Source organism: Anser anser, assembly GCF_964211835.1.
Source record: "Anser anser genome assembly, chromosome: 1".
Classification (NCBI taxonomy): domain Eukaryota; kingdom Metazoa; phylum Chordata; class Aves; order Anseriformes; family Anatidae; genus Anser; species Anser anser.
The window spans coordinates 142,679,745-142,703,885 of NC_139720.1; the positions used below are offsets into that span (position 1 = coordinate 142,679,745).

Here is a 24,141-nt window from a genome sequence, read left to right on the forward strand (position 1 = left end):
CCCTTAGCTTCTCAGCACAGCTCAACCCACCACAGCTCCATAGGGGTTATGCAGAGAACACAACATCCAGAAAGGATGTGAACTACTGCAGACAGTGTCCCCCTAGCTACCCAGCACAAAGTTAAGCTGGTTTTGTGCTTGTTTTTGAGTGTCCCAGATCTGTTCACACAAGTGTAACAAAGAAAACCCTCATAAAGAAAACCCTCAAGCTTCTACAAAGTGTTTTCTGCAAAGTGTTGCTTTTTGAAAAGTCTGTATAATTTATTATGGAAATTGAGCTTTTAGCCATTAAGTTACATCAACAATGCATAACTTGACATTCTTACACTTGTACATACACAATGGGAAGAGTAGTTCAGTGCTTGATGCAATCAATGCAACCGAGTTAGTACAAGGTTACCGTAAGGGTTGATGGTGAATAGTTGTTGACAGAGACCAGCAAGTTCAAGAGGTTATTTGCAGTTATGTTTAAGCAGAAGTGAATACAAAGTTTGGACTTAAGCCTCAGACTAATGAAGTGATGGAAACTCATTTCGCTGTTCTCAATTCAGAAGGATATGCTCGTTTAAAAATACACTATCATTACCGTGTTTCAGGTGGTGAAAACTAGCTTCAGGTCCAATGGAAGCATAATGGACAGTTTCCAGGCAATGCATTCTTCACACAAACACATGCAATTATAGAGACATTCTACTTTTAAACTTTCTCAAACCAAGTTTTGCAATACAGCAGGATATCTGAGGAGAGAGATCAGGACCCATACTGAACAAGAACAAAAGCCTCCAGCTTGATTTGTGCATGTTTAATCTTCACATACCACCTGCGAGAGAAAAAGAACACCTAGTAAAGATCAGCCTCAAGGACAGAAAATATATTACTATTTTTCACCAATTCTGGTTATAAAAAGAGAAAGTTGCTGCTGCCGTCTTTCATTTCAGCAATTTTAGTTCAGCACAGCTCTATTATAAAACTGCATCTCCCAGTCCTGCTCTCCCCTCCTTCTCCACCCCAACTCCTCATTCCCTGAGCCCAGCTCTAAGGCTCATCCAACCGCACAGTAAGGATACACAGCTTCCTACCTTGACGATATTTAACTTTCAGGAACTTAGCTTTCTGCCATTTAAGCTGAATGCATCACATACTCTTAATTTGAATGTGAGAGCCAGAACAAAGTAAGTAATTGATAGGTGGTGTGGAAAACTAGAAAGGACCGCTCTCTCATGGAACAGCAAGCTATTAAATTGGTTTGAGCCATCTTGTGAAGTCTCACTCAGGCTGGTGGAAGCGAACAGTCTCTTGTCAAGCTGCCCACACCAAGAACTCCATTCCCTCCAGGTTAACCTGACAAAATCTTGCCAGCTGACTCCTCTACTAAACTCTGTATCACCTCTCCTTACAGAACAGTGGAGCCAGTACTTCCTTAACAGTCTCAGTACAGAAACACTGCGTTCAGTATCGAGTGCTTTGGACTTGAGCTTCAGACTAACGAAATGATGGAAACTCCAACCAGTGAAATCCAGCCACTGGAAACTACACATGCAACCTCTCCACTCAAAACAAAAAAAATAGACCAAGACCAATTACCCACACACTTTCCACAACAGTATCACTACTGCAGTGATACAGAGCCCTTAAGGCTCTTTTGAGCAGGAGTTCCACGTTTCACTGAACGCTGGAATGCTTACATGCACCAAACCCATGTATTTATTATGTATTTGCGGCCTTGGCAACAACTGAAAAAAATATTCTGCCAATTCACACTGCCCTTCTTAACCTACTGGTGTACACTTCCAAGTGACAACTGGTATCGCTAACGGTAGCTGCATGTCTGTTCTTGCCTAGACACGAGAATTTTGCTTTTGGGGGGAGCTAAATAAACAGCCCAACCCACTGGCCTATTTGTTGCCACCATAATGTAAACCCAGCACTTTCACTTCTGATGGAGCTCATCAAAACCTGCGAGCACAGTTCTGCCTGTCTCGGCCATGCTTTGTACCACAGGGCATAAAAAGCGGGACAATGATCACCACCATCTGCTTGCTGGGCTCCTCTCTGCACAACTGCTGCAGGCTTGTCTTAGAGAAAGCTTAGCGTGCTAGAAGGAAAACCAGGGTGACCACTCCTCAATCAAGAAGTGGTTAAAAAAAACTTGGCATGTTTAAAAAAGTAGGTGTAACAGTGTTTCCCTGAGCCCAATTACATCCTGGCACAGAACAGAAATTACCCAAGTATATTCCTACCAAAATTGGGCTTTTATTATACCAGTGCCCAGTTCATTAGCTTAGTAAGAGTTAAACACATTCTCACTGTATTTAAACCATCCTACAACTCCTCTGACATACCTCCTCTTAAGAGCATAGCACCGATTACTGGCAACAGGCAACCAATCGGATGATATTCATACAGCTGGTGGGTGGGGGGCCTGGGGAAGGAGTTACTGCTGTCTAATCAATTTTTCCTAATACTGTAGAGAATCTCATCCAAGCATTGCTTCAAGCCCATTTCTGCTTAGGGTCAAAAAAAAAAAATCTGGTCTTTTATTAGGGGTAATTAGTGAAAAAAATTCAATTGTCTAGTTAAACTGGTATTACTGCTAATGAAAGTCATTGTTAACATGCATTTAGATCTGAAATGTTCATTTTTGCTTGCTAACAGGTCTGAAAACTGAAGCTAGTTTAAGAAGTTATTTATTCTCCAACTTGACTATTAATAAGCCAAGATCTTTGACCAAAGAGGGGGGCTTTAGTCTCACTTTAAACACCAGTCCATTTTGAGATGTTTACAGCTCCTTTTTACATCTTTTGCACCTCGCAAATTTTCTCCCCAACTGTAACATCATAATTAATGATGCCTACTAATGCAACTCATCATTCTGCAATAACATCCCTCAATTCAGCTGGGGATTTGCTCCAATTTATTTATTCAACACTGCCACTGGAGGGCTCTCTACTTTATGCTGGCACTGGGCTTTTGCTTTTTTATTTTATATATATGCTTGCCGTAAGAAGCCCTCTGGGTGACTTCAGCAAAATCTGACAAAGGGACATATCTCAGAGAGAGGCTCCTGCATGTTTTATGAAAAACATGCAGCTAGGAAGGGAACCTGCAGAGCATACAGCATCAGCTCCCACATTAGGCAGGAAATAGCCCAAGCAGAAAGGCAGATTACAGATCCTCCAGATGGTGAGGAAGACTCAGCTCTGCTCTTCATATAAGCTGTTGGTAGTTACAGTGCTAGGAACTAGAAATACAGGTTTGATCCAACAGAGTCAGTCCAGATCAGCAAAAACCTGTACCTACCTAGAGCTGCCTACACCCACATACTCTGAACGTTCCTTAGGTGAGTTCTAACAGTAGGTGATAGACTTCATGTTTCTAAGCCTCTTGCTATTGCTTTAAGCTCCACAGATGGCCTCTTTCCTGTTCTGTATTTTTACACTGCCACTCTTTTTGCTAACGCACATAATAAGCTGTCTGACTGAGGTCAGACTAATGTTCGCTTCGGAAGATTTTGTCATCGTGCTTCCGAGGAGAGCAAACTGCTTGTTGGAGGCACTGCAATTCGGCCTTTTATTGTCATCATTCCTCAGCAGCACAGCTGGCCTTACAAGACCTAAATATATCACAAATTATGTGCAAACTGTTCTTGTGAAAGCTTAAATGTAACCGGTATAGATGCAGCAGAAGACATGTTCTAGCAGTCTTCACACTCGGCCATTTTTCTAAATTGTTAACACTTCAGATTTTATAGGCACTCTTGTCAGTTTGCAGGTTCTCTAGATTTTCTTCCAGCTCTCAGCTTTGGTTCTGAAGAAAGGCATTTTGTTTTAGAAGTATTACTTAAAAGTTGATGTACTTACCACAGTTCTCCCCTCCAGCATGAATACTGCACTGCAGGTATCAGCAAGACACAATCCACAGATTGACAAGACTTCTCTTGATAACTCGTTTTGGTTCCTCCTTGAGCTAGAGTTTAAACCCTCTCAACATTTACTAAAAATCAATGTTCAGTTTTGTGTTAAGGAAGAGGGAGAAGACTTAGTTTTTAATATTGAAGAGATAGTTAAAAAGGCAGTTCTGGAAATGTTGGTAGGCTTCTTTTGGAGACAAGCGTCCCTCTACATTGTTTTAGTTGTGGGTTGTTTTTTATTTGTTCAGTGTTGGAGGTGGTTGGTCAGTCACATTCCATTCTCGTGTGCTTCTTGTAAGATAAAGGCATCACAAAAACTTGCACCTGCTGGTGACATCAGAACTACAACCTGATAATTTTCCAGTAAACCTAAAAGTTACACTCCTATAGGGAAGAGGCAGATTTATTTTTTAAGTAGGCATGAGGAAGAATATTTCAAAGGAAATTTAGGATCAAACGTCTGCTCTGCAAAGTAGAAGTTCAGATTATATTTCCCCAGCTGAAACCTCTCATTTCTGGAACATTCATTCTAAAATTAAAAAAAAAGTTATTGCTTCTACTGAAGCTCAATATAAGTTAGAAAAAGAATTGCATATTTTCTTAAAAACATTCCAAATATACATTTTAAAAACAAAATACACTCTAAAACAAACGTCTAGTAAAAGACCTTGTTTTAAGCAACCTGTAGTAACAGCTTTACCAAAAAAACTGAGGAACATAGCACATTTATAACATGACAATGCTAAAATCCTAAACAATTTGTTTAACACAGTTAAGTAGTGTTTTAAATATACATATTTCTTTACAAAACAGTTTAGCAATTCCTTATACCACTTACAGTATATAAATATTTGAATAAGAGGTCATAATAGGAGATGCCAGGGTTTATATTCATTCTCAGATGCTTCAGGTTTCATAGGTGTTTTACTATAAGGCACAATACTGCTAATCTAAAAGAAAGGAATAAAAGCTAGTGACGAACCCAGTGGAAACTCCTACCATGGAGTCTCCAGGAGAAGATTTCTAGCGTCTCTATGCAAAGAAAAAAAATTCAAACTTTGTATACTCTTAAGAAACAGTTCCAATTTTTTACATAAAGTGGGACAGGATGGGTGCAGGAATAAGAAGGAATTAAGTAAAATTTTATAAATAGACTAATAAATATTTTAGCCATAGTTAGCCCTTCACCTCTGTTCTACTGAGTTTAAGACTGAAAGAGGTAACCAGTGTGCATATACCGAAACAAGTCTACATGCTCAGCACGTGAAGACCACCTTGCATAACCTATTACTGCCAAATTCAGTATCAAAAGCTAGCGAGGTGGAGAAAGTCTCCTTTTCTCTCAGCATCCACTCTGAGTGGAACACATTACAAGATCAAATCAGTATTTGTTACATGTAAGGAAAGTTGCAACTGGTAATTTTTCCATCACCAAAAAGGATATGTAACATATCCATGAAGTTATTTGATTCCTTCAAAGGTTAGATTGTGTCTTTTAAGTACGTCCATCTCCAATTACAACAGAACTTTCAGAACATTTTAATAGTTGTAGCCTTGTAAGTGTTCTCCATATATATACATACGGATCACAAATAGTGCTTCCAAAATATTTATCCATTAGACATTCTACATTGTTTCACTGCCTAGTCTTCAACTTTGTTACAGCCCTCTGGAACACAACGACATTGTAATAATGCTTACAGAAAAAGGGTTATTGCATCTTTTTATAGGATGAGACATCCAGAGGAAGTTTTATAAAATCCTCTTGTGTACAAAATTCTTAGTTATTAGCCCTTTTGGAACACCAGCTAGAAAAGTTTGAAAGGTAAAATAATTTACATTGTTATTTTTCCATTAACCAGACAAGAGTTCATACTACTTAAATAAAAAATAATAGTTCTTCAACAGTCTATTCAAGGTATCTTCCGTGAAGCAGTTCAGTGGGAATTTCCATTAGATAGATGCTCTCCATGTCGGTTATTACTGACATCCACATCTAGAAGCCAGGAATTAGAAGAAAATTTGTTTCTAGATTCACCTTTTTAGCTTAACATATAATCACAGAATCGTCTAGGTTGGAAGAGACCTCCAAAATCATCTAGTCCAACCTCTGTCCTAACACTAACAAGTCCTCCACTAAACCATATCACTAAGGGCTACATCTAAACGTCTTTTAAAGACCTCCAGGGATGGTGACTCAACCACCTCCCTGGGCAGCCCATTCCAATGCCTAACAACCCTTTCAGTGAAGAATTTCTTCCTAACATCCAACCTAAACCTCCCCTGGCACAACTTTAGCCCATTCCCCCTCGTCCTGTCACCAGGCACATGGGAGAACAGACCAACCCCCACCTCTCTACAGCCTCCTTTAAGGTACCTATAGAGAGCGATGAGGTCTCCCCTGAGCCTCCTCTTCTCCAGGCTGAACAAGCCCAGCTCCCCCAGCCGCTCCTCGTAAGACTTGTTCTCCAGACCCTGCACCAGCTTCGTTGCCCTTCTCTGGACTCTCTTGAGCACCTCCATGTCCTTCTTGTAGCGAGGGGCCCAAAACTGAACACAGTACTCGAGGTGCGGCCTCACCAGAGCCGAGTAGAGGGGGACAATCACTTCCCTAGACCTGCTGGCCACACTGCTTCTTATACAGGCCAGGATGCTGTTGGCCTTCCTGGCCACCTGAGCACACTGCTGGCTTATATTCAGCTGCCTATCAACCAGTACTCCCAGGGCCTTCTCTGCCAGGCAGCTTTCCAACCACTCATCTCCCAGCCTGTAGCGCTGCTTGGGGTTGTTACGCCCCAGATGCAGGACCCGGCACTTGGCCTTGTTGAACTTCATACAGTTGGCCTCAGCCCATCGGTCCAGCCTATCCAGATCCTCCTGCAGAGCCTTCCTTCCCTCGAGCAGATCGACACACGCACCTAACTTGGTGTCATCTGCAAACTTACTGAGGGTGCACTCGATCCCCTCATCCAGGTCATCGATAAAGATATTAAAGAGGACCGGCCCCAGCACTGAGCCCTGGGGGACTCCACTAGTAACCAGCCTCCAACTGGATTTGGCTCCATTCACCACAACTCTTTGGGACCGGCCATCCAGCCAGTTTTTAACCCAAAAAACCCATAAAGAGCAATAATCTAAGGTCTGGAAACAAATCAAATATTCATGTATATATAAGGTTCTATCTCTAGGTAAGAAATCCTCCCAAAACATTATTTACATTTTTTTTCCTTTTAAGACCAATTTTCTTCATCTTACGGGATTCTCTCAAAATCTACCTGCTTGTGTTTTTTGAACATCAGCAGTAACACCACTCAATCTGGTCTGCACTGCAGTACTAAGACTACTAACATCACTTGGAGAAAGTCTCCTTCTAATGCAATTAATGGCATCAAGGATTGTCAAATGATAAACTGAAGTATTACTTACCAAGTAATGCTGTGGTTTCGCCCGCATCCTCTTTTAGACTGGTACACTGCAATACAGATTCACTGGTGGAAGAAGCTGACAATTCACTCACTTCATTTCTGTCGTCTTCTTGTAAAGCGATACTCAGGCTTCCAACTGAAACACTGCCACTTATTGATTCAGGTATTGGAACTTCAAGTGCGTCTTCAGAGTCCCCCTTCAAAATTAAATATATTAACTCACACTTCTGCCCACCTACACGCCTCCATATTTACAACATCACGTTAATAGAAAACGACCTTTTTTTCACCTAGTATTGCCTATTATAGGTGACCTCATGGGGACAATATTTAATATCATCTACTTCCAATGTTAATGTCAGAAACCAAAGAAACTCAGTAAGCTGAGAGTGGCAGCAGTCAACCCAGCCAGCCTTTCAGATGGAGTACTTCAACACTTCAGAACAGCATTGCTGCAGCCTCGTTAGGAGCACGCTCAGCACATATCAAGTCTTCACTGAGCAAACCTATTGATCCTTCACATGTCTAGAAACTGCCGTTTTTCAATGACAGTAGTTTGGCAAGTTTAGATTTGTTTACTGGGGTGAACAAACATCTGACATAAGAAACAGTTTCCCTCCTCTTCTTCCTCCAGTCTAACTTTAAAGCCTGTCCCAAAAATACAAGTGTGACAGCTTCTCACTTTGCAGGAACAAAACGTATGCAGCATGAGCAAAGGAACTTATTTCACCTGTTGTACAGCACGAGATATTTGTAATCCAATTTTTAGAATGGATCATAACTCCTACATGCACAATTCTGTTCCTAAAATTGAACCTTATAACTACCATTAATATACCAACATAAGTTAAACATGAGCAAGTACACTACAGTAGAAATAACTCTTCTGGGGACTTCACGATGAACCTTTTTCCCCCTCTTCATTTACCAAGAGCCCACCTTAAGAAATTCCATGCTGATCCTTTCTTAAGCATCAAAACATTAATTTTAAATAAGCTATAGAACTACATTTGAATGCAAGTTAAGACACACGTGATACTAACCTCCAGGTGTGTATGTGTACTGGGGAAAGGATTAATGATTTTGTTTCCAAAATTTCAGCAGCTAAATAAGCAAAGATACAAGATTCAATAATGCTCTACTAAGTCAGGAAGTCAGACAAGGTGAAATGCAGTTCTCTTTTTTCCCTAAGAAGTAGTAACTAGATCATTGAAGTCTGTGACTAGAAGCCTATTTTTTGCAGAACATAAGGCAGGTAACTGGGCTTCCTACCTTCCTTCTACCTTGAGCCCTTTGAAAAAGTTGAAGCAGCCAAATTGTTTACCATAAGATCGAGGTCAGCTTTCAGACTCTTTGCAGAGTTCAGCAGAGTTCTGTAACAAGGCTGCACACTGGTGTCTGGCATCGCGTCACTCAGCCAGCACACTCCTGGAAGAACTGCCTTGCTCTTCACACTTGTCCTCACATCAACAAGATGTTCACACAAACACTTTACAAATCAGGTTGGACAACCTGGATCAGGCTGAAAACTGAGCTAGAAAACCCGAATGACTTCTCACATTGCTATTTCAGCATGACTTGAATGGTTGACACGTAAGCAAGACATTTCCCCCATTCCATCAGAAAAAAGAACTGAGCTTCTGTACTTAATATAACCCTGCTCAACTTGCTTCCCACATTCTTTTCGCCAACAAGCAGAGGAGGCATTACTCCCCTTGGTTAGGGCTGGTATCAGTACTCTACAGCAGTACGAATTCAAGGAATAGAAGTATTTTAAAGTGTCTCAGCTTTGAGACCATACAGAAGGATATATCCTTTCATTGCATGTAACACAAGTTATATTAACACCAAGAATTGAAAATGAGCTAGTAGTAAGCCATTAACGTACCAATATTAATGTAACAAGTTATTTCACATGAGAAGACTGCAATTCTTGGATAAAGCTTTACTACGCAGAACCACCATGATGTGGTGCATGTTTATATGTATATATACAGACAATATATGCCTACATACATACTACGTAGCAAGAGTATTGTCTCTTTTCACAAAGCAAAGTCTCATCCACAGGCTTTCTAAGTCTCTAATGAAGTAAGAGAACAGCTAGTCAAAATGCAAACCTAGCGAACGAAAGGAAGCCTGAAACCCTGAAACCAAGGAATGCCTCTGTTTTCTGAAGACCTCTATAGATCAGTAGAGGAGAAGAGGTACGTTCATGCCTACGGCACTTAAGTGGAACTCAAGACTACTTATCAACAGTGACCAAGTAACCTACCGCATGTGTCTTCATCTCTCTTTTCTGGTGCTGTCAGGAAGAAATGAGAGCACATCATTTTCTCTATTTAACCAATTTCTAATGAATGTCTTTAGGAAGGTTCTCAGTACTGGCCCACTTACAGGGATAAAGCACTTAGCATATGTGGAAGCATACATAAATACACTTAAACTATAGAAAAAAATCACTATTTCCTTTGAATCACAGTTCTCAGCAATATCAACTATATACACAAGATCTACTGAATTTATATTTTTGTAGCTTGGGCAAATTGCCTCACCTTTGCTTTAACTTCATTACTATTGTCAGCTGTTGATAGAAAAAAATGATAATCACAGAAGAGTACACAGAGGATTCATAAGCTCTTCCACACTAAGCTCCTACCCAAAAGCCTCACTTTTTCCAGTTCTCATCAGAAACTCACTTCTTTGCCCAGCTTCTTCAGTCTAGCCAAGTAACAACTGTTGTCATTCTGAACAGTTACACGAAGCCTTGCTTCCTGCACTGTGCTTTTTTCTTGAAGATTAAAGGTAAGCGTGCAACATACCCAGTATCCCAAAGCTTTGATAACATCTAGTTTACACATTGGACAAGTTCGGTGGTCCAAAAGCCAAGGGTCAATGCACGTTCTATGGAAGATGTGCCTAAAGAAAACAAATACCCTTTAGAACTTGTAATGAAATATCAGACATTACTCTTTCAAGAGATGCACAGGTTGCTACCTTAATAGGTAACCCAACTCCTCTGTAACTCTGACATTTAAGCACTGCTTAAATTAACAGGACAGACATAACCATAACTTCTGGAAACGTCTTTATCTGTCATGCTAATCCAAAATAAAAGATGCTACTAACTACAATGACACTACTGAGCTATCACTTCAACAGTGTACAATTCAAACAATATTAAGAAAGCTCTACTTCATTTTTACACTTCTCCCAATTGCTCCTTTTCCCCCATAAATATGAAGTACTGTCTTGTCTCCTAGTGCCCTTCGACATGTAACAGGCCATACAAATGGCACACCTTCAGCTCTGCCATCACTTTCAGAAGAGTTTCCAGAAGGCTCACCGAGTTTTTCTTTGGGAAAACATAGTACAAAGTGAAGAGAATAATTATGGTGACTTACTTGCATGGCAGAATTCGAACAGTGTCTTTCAGTTTATAGTTCTCGATGCACACAGCACAGTTTTCCACATCAACATCTAAACCCTGAAAATAACACATTTAAATGTGTAAATTACAGTCACATGTAATTACAGAACAAGCTTTGAATAATATATAATTTCACAAAACAGTATAAATTGGTTTAGCAAATAAAAATGTCTCCCTCGTTTAAATCAAGATTCAATCAAGAGGCAATTTGATCAAGTGATACCAAATATTAAAAAGTAGCCCAATTCAGATTTTCTAATTTAAATAACTACACATGGTATCTTAAGCCATTTGTTATACCTCAAACATTATCTTTAAGATTTTACTCTGCTCCCAATGAACAATGGACAGTTAAAATCAAGAAATTTTACAAGAGGTCACAAATAAAATAAAATAGTGTGCTGTGCTTTCATTTTATTTTTACTGACGGTCCCAATGACTTGCAAGAGATTAAGTAGGAGGAAATTCTTAGGGTTAAGTACTACAAGCCTCCTCCTCCCATGTTTTTTTTTTTTTTTTTTTTTTTTTTTTTTTTTTTTCTCCTTCTACCACAACCTACTAAATATCCTTTGTAAGCTAGAGGAGGAGAACTGAAGTAATAATCTGGGATGATTTTTAGAACATCTCTCCAAGCTCACACCAGAGAAGCCAAATCATAGGATTTTTGCCCCCCAGCTTATTTCTTTTTAAGGGCTATATATCTTCCCTATCAGGTCTTTCTGCCATCTTGAAGCCATACTTATACTTACAGTGCAAGTATGATAGGTACCTCCTGATAAGTAATTCAGTGTTAATTGAGTTGCATAAAACAAGCATTAGAAGAACACAGAGCAGACCAACTTCCCTTTCATCTCCTACAAGTATATTTCATGTCTACTGCTGACCCAAGCAGTTAAAAATCACCACAAACATTCAAATGAATGAAGTACTGCAAACAAACTTTCAAGTTCAAGGGAAGTTTTTCCCTCCTTTACATGCTATTACTTTACATACTTAATGCTTCAAATTCCCAAGTAAATCTTCTTGTTAAAAAATAAGCAAAGTTAAAATAAGATACACATTTATTCTGTGTTTTTTTTGTTTAATTCTGCAGGAGACAAAATCCAAGCATGCAGCACATAACCAAATGTGTGCATCTCGCAATAATCCCATAAGCTTCTCAGAAAGATCTACGTGATAGCAAATACAATTTTAAAATGTTGACCTATTTTTAGTTAAACACCTCAACTCCAAAAGAAGTGATAACGAAAGACTGTACTGTATCACAACAGTTACACACTTTCAAACACAGTGACTGAAATACTAATGTACATTTTTCCTTTATGTAGAGACAGGATTGTCTTTTCTGATAAGTTTTCTGATAAGTTCATGAAGGTACATTTGCATCAGTAAGTTACTGAAATTTGCTGACAGTTTGATGATTCGAATCAAATGGTAAACCATGATTTACCAAGCAGAAAACCTTTATTTTAAATGTTTTAATCTAATTTTGTTCTACTTTGCTTATCTAACATGACATTCATAGTTACTACCAGCATGCTGTACAATAACCTAGTTAAAATTTTATTTGTTTTTATAATTTTTTTTTCCTCACAGGTATATTGATGGGAAGGAAATTCCTGATGCAAAGTCTCCTAAAACAATCCTTTTAGAGGCTGACTGAACATCAACTTAAAAGCAATTAACAGGTTCACTGTGGTCCTCACCACAGAGTTCATCATGACTCTTTTACATCCATTCCTTCTTATGCTGATGTTATGCTGTGCTACTGCTTTATGCAACTTCTGGTTCAGCTCCATCTTCCTTTCTCTCCAGTTTCACCATTGTATAAACAGAAGTATGTACATCCTTCTGTTCAGTTTTGAAATAGGTTATTTTTTGATGGAATTTACAACTTAATTAAAATAACAAATACTTTTAAAATGCTAAGCATGCTGAATGCATAAAAGGAAAAAAAAGGCAAGCTCTGAAAAAGCCTGTTTTAAAATCAAGCTAGTTTACTACATGAAGTACATACACTCCCTTGAGCCAAATAGCTTCCGTTGAAACACATTTTTGAAGCTCTTAAATGTCCTCTCTCACCTTAATTATATTAATCAATTTAAAAGAAAATCCTTGTTTTTCCACCCCTAAGCAAGTCAGTCCTTAAGTAAAAGTTAATCAAATAAGACAAATAAGGGTGGGAAAAAAACAACTATATGGAACCAGAAGTTTAGTCAGACAATAATGTAGCGTCTAGGTTCACAGATGCCTGAAACTGAATAAAATAGCATTTTCCTTTCAAAACCTTGGTTATTTTATCTAATTCATATAGTTGTTCAAATAGTTGTGAGTTTAGGCCTTATACTCAAGAAGTTAACTTTCTGAAAGTTGTGCTAAAACTTTAGAATAGTTTCATCCTAATATAAAAAAATATATTTTTTTAAACATTCAAGCCTATACTGCTCCTTATTGTAAGTTAAAAAAAGATTAAGCCAAGTATTTCATTTTCAAAGCTTTAGATTACCAAGGCTTTCTTATCAATAAAAAGATGGATGTTCCCTTAAATGAAAAGAAAACATTACATCAGCTGTACAAACTGTGCAGTCAATAGGTCCTCGGAAGTATTTCACAATCCACCTGTTGATGTTTTCAAGCGCTGATAAGATCAGTGTTTCCTCATTTCTACAGTATCAGCCCTTTTTAGTTTCCTGCAACATTCTGCAAAACAGCTTTACATTTCATAAATAGTGAAATTTTGACTCTTCAATTTTAAAATCAGCCTTCTAGGCAAAGCCACTAAAATGAACCTAAAATTGTAAGAGCCACACTGCGGTTATCTTGCAATAAATTCAGTTTCCACTCTATAAAGGCATTACAAGAGATTTCAAATCATTCAACAGTAATGAAAGCCACCATGTTACCTTGTCTCCACGTTTCACCGTATGCAGCTGAAGCTGGCTGATTGCTTTCTTGGTTTCTTTCCTATGTCCCTTGAAAAAAAATTTGAAGTATTAGTACAGAATCTAGTTATAAGAGTTACACTTCAAAGCTTAAATATTTTTCATGTGGATTATTAGGTCTTCTGAATGCTAGATAATCTGTTTACGAAATACTTCCAGCCAGCAGATGCTGAAGGACTGCAAGTTTTGCATTCCTGAGGCACAATAGAAAACATTATCTATAGGCATACTGCTCTAACAATAGGCTCCACTGGCACACAACTATGCGGGCCAAACTGACGCATGTAGTCCTGTACAGTAAGTGCCTGCACCAAGGGCCTTCCCACACTGGAAAACTGAAGCTAATTTACACTTTAGAGGCGCTCAGAGCTGAAACAACAGCAGTATAACCAGACCTTCTCGTTCAGCAAAGCAATGAGCAAGCAGGCTGTACGTAGGTTTAACGCGAGCTTGAGAGAAGGTGGAACCCTGCCGAGTAGCCTACAGCTGGCTACCAGGTCAAAAGGCTGCTTGTAGCTATTAATACCTCCCCTCGGTTAAACACTGTCTAACACATTATACAAAGCTTTACACTGAAAGGACGCATTATGCAAAGGAGACGACAAGAAAGGCTTAACAGACGTGAGGCACCATATTGGACTTCTATACAGTAACAGCCCTAATTATGCTTGGAGGGGAAGCGAGAAAATAAAGCAGTACTGTATTCCCAGACAAAGAGATAGCTACTGCTGGAAACTAAACGCTCCCAATTAGAGTTTGATCTGTCTAGCAGGATCCCTCACTGATGAAACACTATATGGGAATCAAAAAGACTTAATGGCAGCTTCCCCCTTTAACGATAATTACAATGACTTATATCCTTTATAAAATAAAAAATAAGAAAATCAATACTGTAAGTTAGCAAGCGATGCTAAGAAGTAGCCTGACAATTCCCTCTAAGTGAACTTGACCAGCAGCAGCCTAGTCTACCTTCTCTACCAGCTCAGGATTTCCTGTATGGTCCCGTTCCATCTTCAGTAGCAAGGAGTTCTTCCAAAGATTTACTGCTGAACTAATTTTAGAATAAATCACAAGATACCCTTCTTTTCCTTCACTTAGCAGCTACATAGTAGCTTGTTTTAAAGCATACCATAATTGACTTCCAAGTTTTAATTACTTGGAAGTCAATAAGCCAAACAAATAAAATTTGTGTTAGAAAAGTAAATTTTTGTTTCACAAATTCACTTTAAGACTTCTAACAACGCATCTAGGCCAAGATATTCATAAAGTTTTGAGTTTTTTTTTTCTTTCAACAGTATTTTTAAGAGAAGAACTAAGGAAAGTGCTATGGCCTTCTAATGCTAGACTACTTAATTAAGAAGCATTTAGATGACAAACTATTAAGAGTTTGTGGCACTTATTTTGGGAAACATGACATTCGATCTAAATAACACAAACTATAAAGCATTTGAAGTCCCCCTGGTGTGAATTGTATCAAAGCCAATGTAACAGGAAGAAATACCTTTCTTCACCAAAGAGTTCGTGTGTTCTAATGCCCTCTTTTTTTCTATACAGACTTCTCAATTTTATTTTCTCGAAAATATTCCCAGAATACGAATGCTAAGACATAAATATTAATAAAAAAAGACTAAAGGGAATCAACACCTCAAGTAGACTGCACATTTCTTTTCCTAAGAGAGTCCTGTAAGTTATAATCAGAGCTCAGACTCTTGAAGTCAAAATCCTTGGTTTTGTGTTTTTTGATCTCCATTCCCCCCCACCCCCCTCAAATTATCTCAGAGAAAAACATGGATTTGGAAGAGGCAAAGAAAGCAGGACCAAAGATATTTCTTCCTGATCCTTCCAGTACTCCTACCACACTCAGAACTTCTGACAGTCCAAAAGAGCTGAATCTCGCCACACGTGCTCCTTCCAGTCTGCTGCAGTTCAGATTACAGGTATCACAAGCAGTTTTCATAAAGCTTCAGAAACAAAAATTTTAGCCCTAATTACTTGCATCTTATGAAAAAAAATACTATGGTCTCTCCCCATTAAAAAAAATATTCTGGTTAGTGTAATCTGTACTTTCAGAATGAAAATTACATAAGAATGAAAATAACTTCTGTCCTTTTGACAAGAGAAATTAACTTAGGTGACAAATCACATAAGAAGCTGGCTTTATTCAGTTTTTGATGATGACTGGCTAAATATATTTCCCATTACTTCACAGTGGTATCTAATAATTACAATTAGTCAAGCTTGCGATGCCAATTAGCTCATTATTTATTATCCTCACCAACTATTATTGAGTAGTGTTCATAGATCATACAGTAGCAAGAAGGTACAGGTCTTCAACAATGCTTCAATAAAAAAAAAGTTAGGCAATTGATTTGACACAAAAACTGCAAATGCTTTAGAGCCTCATCTGCAATTACCTGGTTTCCAAATTGTGATCCCGTATACAGGAAACGTTGTATATAGTAAAATATGAGCCAAGCAAGCGATATAATCATCATAGTGATGAAGGCGATGGCTACGAACACAACCGACTGACCGCTAATGTATTCCTGCACGTGACGTGTGCCAACGACAATAGTCATTTTCACTGGAATGCCTCTTCGTACTGGCTCCAGTATCTCTATTCCTTTTGGATAGCCAACCATTATCACCACTGTGTTTCCTGTTCCTGTTGGAGAGGAAAAAAAAAAAGAGAGAGTAAGAATTGTGGCATTCTGGCTTGACAGTAATTTGGGTCTCTTCAATTAAGAACAGAGATTAAAACTGCAAAGTAATCCTATTTTTTTTTTTAGGCATAGAACTTATTATTAAGTTTAATACAGAACCCTTTACTTACATTATGAAACTCTCAAGCAGAAGAGGAACTTCAGCAGATGCACTTTTACTGTTATCAAAGTCCTATCCTCCTCATTCCGTACAGCAAGGTGGGGCAGAGATGCCATGCAAAAGGCAGGCAAGTTATACACCACTCATCTGGAATTTGCTAAAGTCCTGACATGCAACTCAAGAGCAGCTGGTCTTTGTTAGCGTAAGAATTTTAGCTGCAGCTGGAGACAGTATATAAACTACCACAAAAAGAGACGCCTTCAATTAAGTTTGAATTGGAACGCACAGCACAATTAGGCTGGATATGTGAACAACAAAAAAAAACAGGTAATATTCAATTACATTAAACATTTAAATACTTCAATTTAAACATTTAAATGCTTCAATACTAAATACTCAGAATTTAATGAGACTTCAAGACAAGGACTTGCAAAGAAAAATTTTGGGACTCTTCTGGGAGCGTGCAACCAAAGAACTTTTTTTTTTTTAATTATATTTAAACTCAAAAGCACTCAATCCATATGGGGAGAAAAGCACCTAACTCCAAGAAAAGACTTTAAGCACCACCGTACCACAGCCAAACAAGATACCGTGAAGACCAACAAGCAGAAACAAAGATCTCTTGTGACTAGAGTCTTATTCAGTTTTGTCTAGGAGCATCTCCAGTACTGTCTCAGAAACACCTGACACGTATTACAAAATAAATGGCAAGCAAACATACTTATTAAAATGTCACCTTTTCACCGGTCTATGCCATTTGTATTCAAATAGCTCTTACTTTTGTGTGTACCGACACTGCCATACACTCTTGGTAAATTATGGCTTTCTAGTTTGCTTTGCGTTCCTACCTCTGAGAAAAAGCGAAACTAAGCTTGATTCAGGGAGAAAGTCAAGGAAGAAAGAGGGGTTTTCCTAACAGAGAAGCTAAAGCTGTAACGTCACGGCTACCTTTTTGGATTCACAGGACTATCTACTGCAGCAAAGCCTCCCACTGAAGAGGAAGCCTTTTCCCTTCCCAGCTATGTTCTCTATTGAGAAGCTATGTCAAAACACATGGTTGCCTAATTTATAGCGTTGTGTCAAGTGGGGTTTAGAAAACAACAACAACAAAAAAAAAAACAAGAACAACCATTTTGGACTCACCTACTTCCTTCAACAGCACGAAGCTATTTGCCTTAAGCATTTCAAACAACCCCTCCAGCTGAGACTGCTCTGCTGGCCACACCACTCTGCTGCCACACAAAGCGCAGCTCGCAGGAGCTACAGAAGGTACAGACGGCTGGCTGTGGATGAAACACTAAAAGTCCCAATTAGGAGCTGAATAATCCTCCTATTTGAACGCCAGGCAGCCTTTTTCAGCTCCACCTTACGCAACCAGCCCACTCGTGCTCACCTACTGTAAGAGCTATTACACCCGCCGGCCGCGTTCAGACCTGGCACAAGAGCAGGATTTCCAAACAGGGCTGGGTTTCTCAAAGTTTTGAGGATCACGAGGAAAACGGTGCTAGTGGAGAAAGGCCCAGCTTCGGTCTCCACTCAGCCATCCCGCATTTGCTCGCCAGCAGCTCTCACCTAGCTCTCAGCATGTGTTGTCTTGTCCAGCGGGTTTCGTACGAGGCACAAAGCAGTGAAGTTGAAGGCAAACAGGACAAATCCACAAGCAACTCGCTTCCTAATTAGTCCTACTCACCAACAACGTGCTTATTCACATGATCCCACAAGTCCAAGCACACTAAGAATTGGTTAGCGAATATTGTTCTCCTCCCGAAACCAGCCCAAAAGCATTACCAGAGAGGCTAAGGAATCCTGTAGAGGTGGGTGAAGCTTTCCTTGCTTTCTGTCCTTGTGCTGCACCTCTACGAATCACCAAGAAAAAAAAACATTAAGGCAGAAGCACATCCCACATTGCTGAGAGCTTTCTCCCCAAGACCCAAGATCCTGATTTCCACGTATGTTTAATCAATTGGAGGAGCTACAAATACCAGGATGGGAGCTTGAGGACAGTCTATGCACAGTGCCAGGAGCCTCGGAGGAAGGCTTCAGTCGTTTCACTCTGACTTGGAGAAGAAAAGACTGGAAGCAGCCTGGATTTTTCGATCAGTACAGATTTCCTCCCCAAAGCCATAATCTAGAGCTGGTTCAAACCTGCTACATAGATCGCTCCACAATTCCTAACACCAAAACTACTTTAAAACCCACAACAATCATTAATTCCTACTTCTGTTTTGTCACTAGCACGTCCAACTATCAGCCAGTTATTTACCTGAATAGGAAGGCAGCGTATTTTTGTGCAACAGCTGCTAGATACTGTGACACCTTCCATTTTGAAGGATCTAACACAAGTAACATATACATTTTTAAGCAAATTTCCATTAAAAGCATCTTAACAGTTTTAAAGACTTGTGATCAATCTATCAGAGACACACTCAGTTAAACACGATGGCCTTGAAGGTCATGAGACACAAGGAGGGGAAGAAAAAAATTGATACCCACTGTTACAAAAGCAGCCTCAGAGAAGCAGTTGCCCTGAGCAGCCTGTAAGACTAAGGACTTTAACTCATTCCTCGCTCTAATTTTAGACTTCTGTTCTGAAAACGCATTATTCAAAGACAAATGCTGTTGAGTCATCCCATCAGCTTCAACTGCAACGCAACTCGGAGACCATAAATCACACCTATAAAAATCGCAGTGCCACATTCATGCCTTGAGAGCACGCTTTCGTGGCTTTACTGTTACATACTAGTTTCTAACCCCACAGTAAGCAGCCGCATTCATACCCTAAATACCCCCTTTTTTAATTTAATTTTATTTTTTTTAAGATATACTTGATGCTTCAGTGGAATCAGGTAGATTTGAAATCTACTGTGCGCTTTTTTTAAGCGTTATCATCCAAGTAGAGCAGTGAGAGCTGGCAAATCCTAAGGATACCTGGAAACAAGGACAAGTCTGAAACTCTGGAGATGAAGGTATGTTTCCTGCTAGCACACCAAGGTCAGTTTTACTGCTCATATTGTTACAGCCTTCTCCTGCAAATGAAGTCATCACTCTCCTGATGTGAAGAGTGCCATGCAGATTAAAATCTTGACTTCAGGCATCTTAAACTGCCACATTCGTTTCTATTCAGTCCTACGTCTACCTTAAAGATCATTTCCAATCATCCAGAAGGCAACTGCAGCCATACATATTTTTTAATATACTTTTTTTTTGTCCTGAGGAGAAACATCAGAAAGCTCTCAAGGTTTGAGCACCCTGGTAAAACTCTGGAGGTCAGCCCTTAGATCTATTTAGGCATCCTACTTAAATCGCCACAATTACCATCGAACATGCTCTTTGGCTCCTGGTTGCAGAACAAAGCCTCTGATCTCTACCGAGGCTTAACAGCACAATAGCGACCAGATGACGAGCTGGTCCTCAGCCACCCAACCCAGTGCCAGCTCCCCACATCCCGGGTTTGTGTTGTGTTTCCACCTGCCTGAAGGAGCAGGACGTGCAACCAGAAGAGGCAGTGGTTAAGCAACCGGTACAGGTACACACATCCACACAGGTTTCTTCTTTCAACACAGGTTTCCAATGCACCTGTCCTTTTCCATATAGGATAACAGATCAGCATTTTGAAGTCACTTCTGTTTCTTCAGAACAGTACAGCAGCTCAGCGTAAGTCACTGTCCAAGTTAAGCAAGCCACTCATTTCAGTTGTGCCCTTTTAGCACAACAGCACCAGAAGCCTTCAGTAGAAGGCATCAGTAACACAGAAGTTATGCACCACTCGAGAATCCCACGCAGCACTCGGGTCTCTGAAAGAAATGCGGCAACGAGTTGAAGCGGACGCCAAGATGACCCTAACCTTGCCTCTTTGGAGCTGGCAAGAGCTTTTCGAATCATCAGTGTAACAAAATACAGAACCAAAAGACCCCTTCTTCTTTCCTCTGCGATATACCTCTGCCTCCCGCTAATTTCTCAACCAGCACAACACCTCTAACTCATTATTCTGTTCTCCACAACACTCCACACCTTGCCACTTCAAATTCCTTTCCAAAAAGAAAATAAATATTGTATACAAATATTAGCTGGCAGTGGGTTGGAGAGGAATCTGAAGCCTCTGTATCACATTAAGTTCCCACACCACCAGCACCAGAAATAAACAGTTAAAAATGTCCATATTCCTTTGAAACTGAAACTTAAGTTTATACTGTTCAGATTCAGTAACAAGTGCAACTGCTTGAGTCATTCAGGTAAAATAAATACTTTCCACTGGAAAAAACCTCCTCAGGCACACGTGAAGTTGTTCTATTACTTCCCTCAAGGAGACAAGACTTCCAACATTTCAATTCAGACAGAAACCAAAGGCCTGAAATACACGAGACATCAGTAAAAAGTCATATTTGAAGGGCTTGATTCTAGAAAAAGGAACAGGATTGCAAGGTTACATATTCAAACTCTTGGCTCTTCTGCTCCAAAACTGTAATTAAAATCCCTACTCACTGCACTCACGAAGCACACAAGGTACCAACAAAACGAAAAACTAAACTGCAGAATTTGTCCTTCATCAAATGCTCTGACAACAGCTAGAGCAAATCGCCTCTTTGCCTAATCAAGAATCTTTACACTCAAGCTGGAATAAGCCTAAAAACACCAAATCAGGAAAGTTACCTACTTATCATCCGCATGTAACTCAGGCTGCACCTCTATCAGCGTGAACGATTGCTCCATCTCACACCATTTCCAGCGCCACCAACTGCAAATCCACTCAGTGGATGTGCTTCATGCCTGCAACTCCACTCCTCAGTTACAGCACTGCAGTTTTCCTACAGTATTCATTCTGAGCACTCCTCTCACAAGCAGGGTTTCCTTCTATGCCAGTTCACAAATCCCTTCAGACAAATGGCAAGCTCAAATCCTGTAAAAACGCTTTATTCCATATGCTCCCTTACCTTCCACAGACTTTTTCTTCAAACAATCCAAGATTTAAAACGCTAGCAGCAATTCTTCCCTCTACTTCCAGCAAAGCGCACTGCAAATTTTAGTAGCTAGTTTAAACACTTACTCGTTTGAAAGTTCCCACCATAAAACAAAAATCTGCTACTCAAAGATAGTGCTTATATTTTTACACGGTATATTCCCACCCAATCCAAACCATCTTGAGGTCCAACCTGCATTTGTGGAGTCAGTATAAATAAGTACAAATGTATGCTTGTACGTACACTATACTAAAACACAGGTTTTTTTACATAGGTAGAGTTTTTATCATCAAAATTCTGACAGTTACAAAGGAAAATGTTAACGGAGCAGCAGAAGTCGTGGAGGACTTCTCTTCATACCACTAATAAATGTAACTACAGCAGCAAGTCTGAACTGAAGCATCAACACAAGAAGGTCATCTGTACAACAGAGATGACAGGAAAAAAAAAGAGAAAATAAGATAAGGAAGAAGAGATTTCACAGAAAAGCAAATAATAGCTATGAGAGGCTATGACGGGGCATGAAGTGGAATGTGGGAAAATTCCACCCTGCAGGAAAAAAAAAAAAAAACTTGTACTGATTGACCAACATAGAGTGACAACAAGGAAAGAAAAAGTAAGAAAAGTTACAAAATGAAGAATCTTAATTGCCACACGGAACCAAAACTGAAGGTAGATCTTACCTAGCATCCACCTCCACTTTCAGTGGATTAAGAAAGCCAAGTGGATTAAAGGGCCAAGCCAATACATCCAGTATATTATACATGCTATGGAAGCAACAGCTCCAAGAGATTTTCAGCTCACTGTATTAAAGAAAGCACGTTTATTTTCTTTAGAAGTGCCATATAGTTCTACTTCAACCAAATTGCTGGTCTTCCCCCACCTCATCACCAAGAGATGGCCTGGGCATTAGCAAACTCACTGCACCAGTACCACGCATTTTCAGCGTTTCTGATGGTCTGCTTTGCCTTTATGTCCTTCAGATGAGACCTTCCAGTTCCTCGGAAGCCTGCAAATGCTAACAGATTTTTACAGCACGGTTTTGAGGGGTTCCCCCCCATTTAGGTTAAGCATTTGATATGGACACGCTCGTTAAACCCAGCAGCGTGCTTTAGCTGCACAGCCTGAGCAGAAGCTGCAGCGACAGAGCATCGGAGCCCTTGTATCTGCAGGAATCACGGAGCCTTTCTGCAGGCTACAGATAAGCATGCTCAGACGAGCCCAGTCAACATTTTTTCTGTAGGCATCAGTTTCCCTACCTCATCCACCAGCACCTCAGAACTACCTGACGTTTCTATCTCCCTCCCTGCCCTCACAGACCTGCACGGGAGATGATTGTTAGAATAGAGACTGTACCAAAAAGCTATTCCCAAACAGCTACAGCTCTGCCTCTGAAGGTGCGGAAGGCATCTTGAGGCGACCTGGCGTGCTCCTGTGCGAGAGGCAGCCTGCCCACCTCCTGCTGCTGGGGGGAAAAGGAGGGCTCTGGGCGGAATGGCTTCCCCCCAGCCCCTGGGGCCGCAGTTTCGCTGCCACGGCCTCGGAGGGCAGAGCTGGGGGTGCGGAGAGATAGAGAAGGGGGGAAGGCGAGGGAAGGAGCGGCTCTCGGCATCGCCTCCCCGCCACCGAGGCCCCGCGTTAGACAAAGCCGCCGCCTCCTCCTCCTCCTCCTCTCCCCGGCCGCGCTCACCCAGGTGGGACATGGAGACGGTGCTGTTGCCGAAGCGGGCCTCGTTGTAGATGACCACGGCCGCCGCCCGCTTCCGCGCCGCGTTGGTGATCTTGTCCTTGAAGGTGCAGCCGCCGCGGGCCACCAGCGCGATCCAGGCCGGCGGCTCCCCGTCGGGGGCCGGCCGGCCGCCGGGCGGCAGGGGCACGTCGTAGTCGGTGTCGGCGGCGCAGCCCTCCATGTGGCGGGGCGAGGCGCCGCGGGGGATGCCCACCAAGCCCTGGGCGCTCTCCTTGGGCGAGCTGTCCCCGTAGCGGCCGCTCTCCGTGTTGCCCCGCACCGTGCGGTTGCTGAGCGGCTCCACGTAGGCCGTGCTCACCCACGCCGTGTACCACTCCAGCGCCCGCGCCCCCTGCCCGCACGGCGCCCCCAGCGCCACCAGCGCCGCCGCCACCAGCGCCAGCCGGGCGCGACGCACCATGGCCCGGCCGCCGCCGCCGCCACCCCGAGGCGAGGCGACTCGCCGGGGCGCAGCGAGCACGGGAGAAGCCGAGGAGGAGGAGGAGGAGGAGGAGGAGGAGAAAGCCCCGCCACCTCCTCGCCCCGCTCCGCTCCCCGCCCCGGGCGGAGCCGCGGCGCAGCAGCGGCTAATGGCGAGGGGGAGGCCGGGCCGCCCGCCCGCGCAAGCGCCCGTCCGCCCGCCCCGCCACCTCAGAAAATGGCGGCGGCTCCGCCGTTCCGCCCGAGGCTGATGCTGGGGTCTCCAGGCTGCTGCAGTCGTGTCTGTTCGAGGCAAAGCGCAGCCATGTCAAGCAGCTCCCTCTGTGGGGTTAGCATAAGCTCTCCACAGGCCAGCCCCCGCACAAAATCGAGCCCTTTCAGCGTTGTTTTTATGTTGACCCTCTGGCTGGTTAGCTATTTTTAAGTCCTGTCCGTCGGCTCGCCCCATGACACACGCGTGGACCCACTGAGTCATCGCCTCTG

The 24,141-nt window shown here is 41.4% G+C and overlaps 1 protein-coding gene across 3 annotated transcripts; it reads right to left on the reverse strand.

Annotated features, from left to right (window-relative positions):
* Nucleotides 1–240: 240 nt before the first annotated feature.
* On the reverse strand, nucleotides 241–23,841 carry RNF149 (ring finger protein 149). 3 transcript variants are annotated; one of them, XM_083820595.1, is made up of 9 exons: nucleotides 23,179–23,841; nucleotides 16,122–16,372; nucleotides 13,669–13,737; nucleotides 10,740–10,822; nucleotides 10,158–10,254; nucleotides 9,611–9,640; nucleotides 7,337–7,532; nucleotides 3,861–5,906; nucleotides 241–820 (listed from the first exon to the last, which is right to left on the reverse strand). In XM_083820595.1, the coding sequence occupies exons 1-8, from the start codon at nucleotides 23,636–23,638 to the stop codon at nucleotides 5,848–5,850; spliced, it is 1,245 nt and encodes a 414-aa protein (XP_083676721.1). In that variant the 5' UTR covers nucleotides 23,639–23,841; the 3' UTR covers nucleotides 241–820; nucleotides 3,861–5,847. The 3 variants fall into 3 exon arrangements, with proteins under 3 accessions (XP_083676721.1, XP_083676719.1, XP_083676720.1); XM_083820593.1 differs by lacking the exon at nucleotides 9,611–9,640 and having other exon boundaries at nucleotides 23,179–23,769; XM_083820594.1 differs by lacking the exons at nucleotides 241–820; nucleotides 3,861–5,906 and adding an exon at nucleotides 8,379–8,439 and having other exon boundaries at nucleotides 7,397–7,532; nucleotides 23,179–23,772.
* Nucleotides 23,842–24,141: the final 300 nt, after the last annotated feature.

Excerpts from the sequence above, each read along its gene's own strand:
- RNF149 (XM_083820595.1), bottom strand. The coding sequence starts at position 23,638 with ATGGTGCGTCGCGCCCGGCTGGCGCTGGTGGCGGCGGCGCTGGTGGCG. Across the intron at positions 13,738-16,121 it reads GATCACAATTTGGAAACCAG|GGACATAGGAAAGAAACCAA; the intron begins GTAATTGCAGAT and ends TTTTTTTTCAAG. Across the intron at positions 10,823-13,668 it reads CGGTGAAACGTGGAGACAAG|GGTTTAGATGTTGATGTGGA; the intron begins GTAACATGGTGG and ends TGTTATTTTCAG.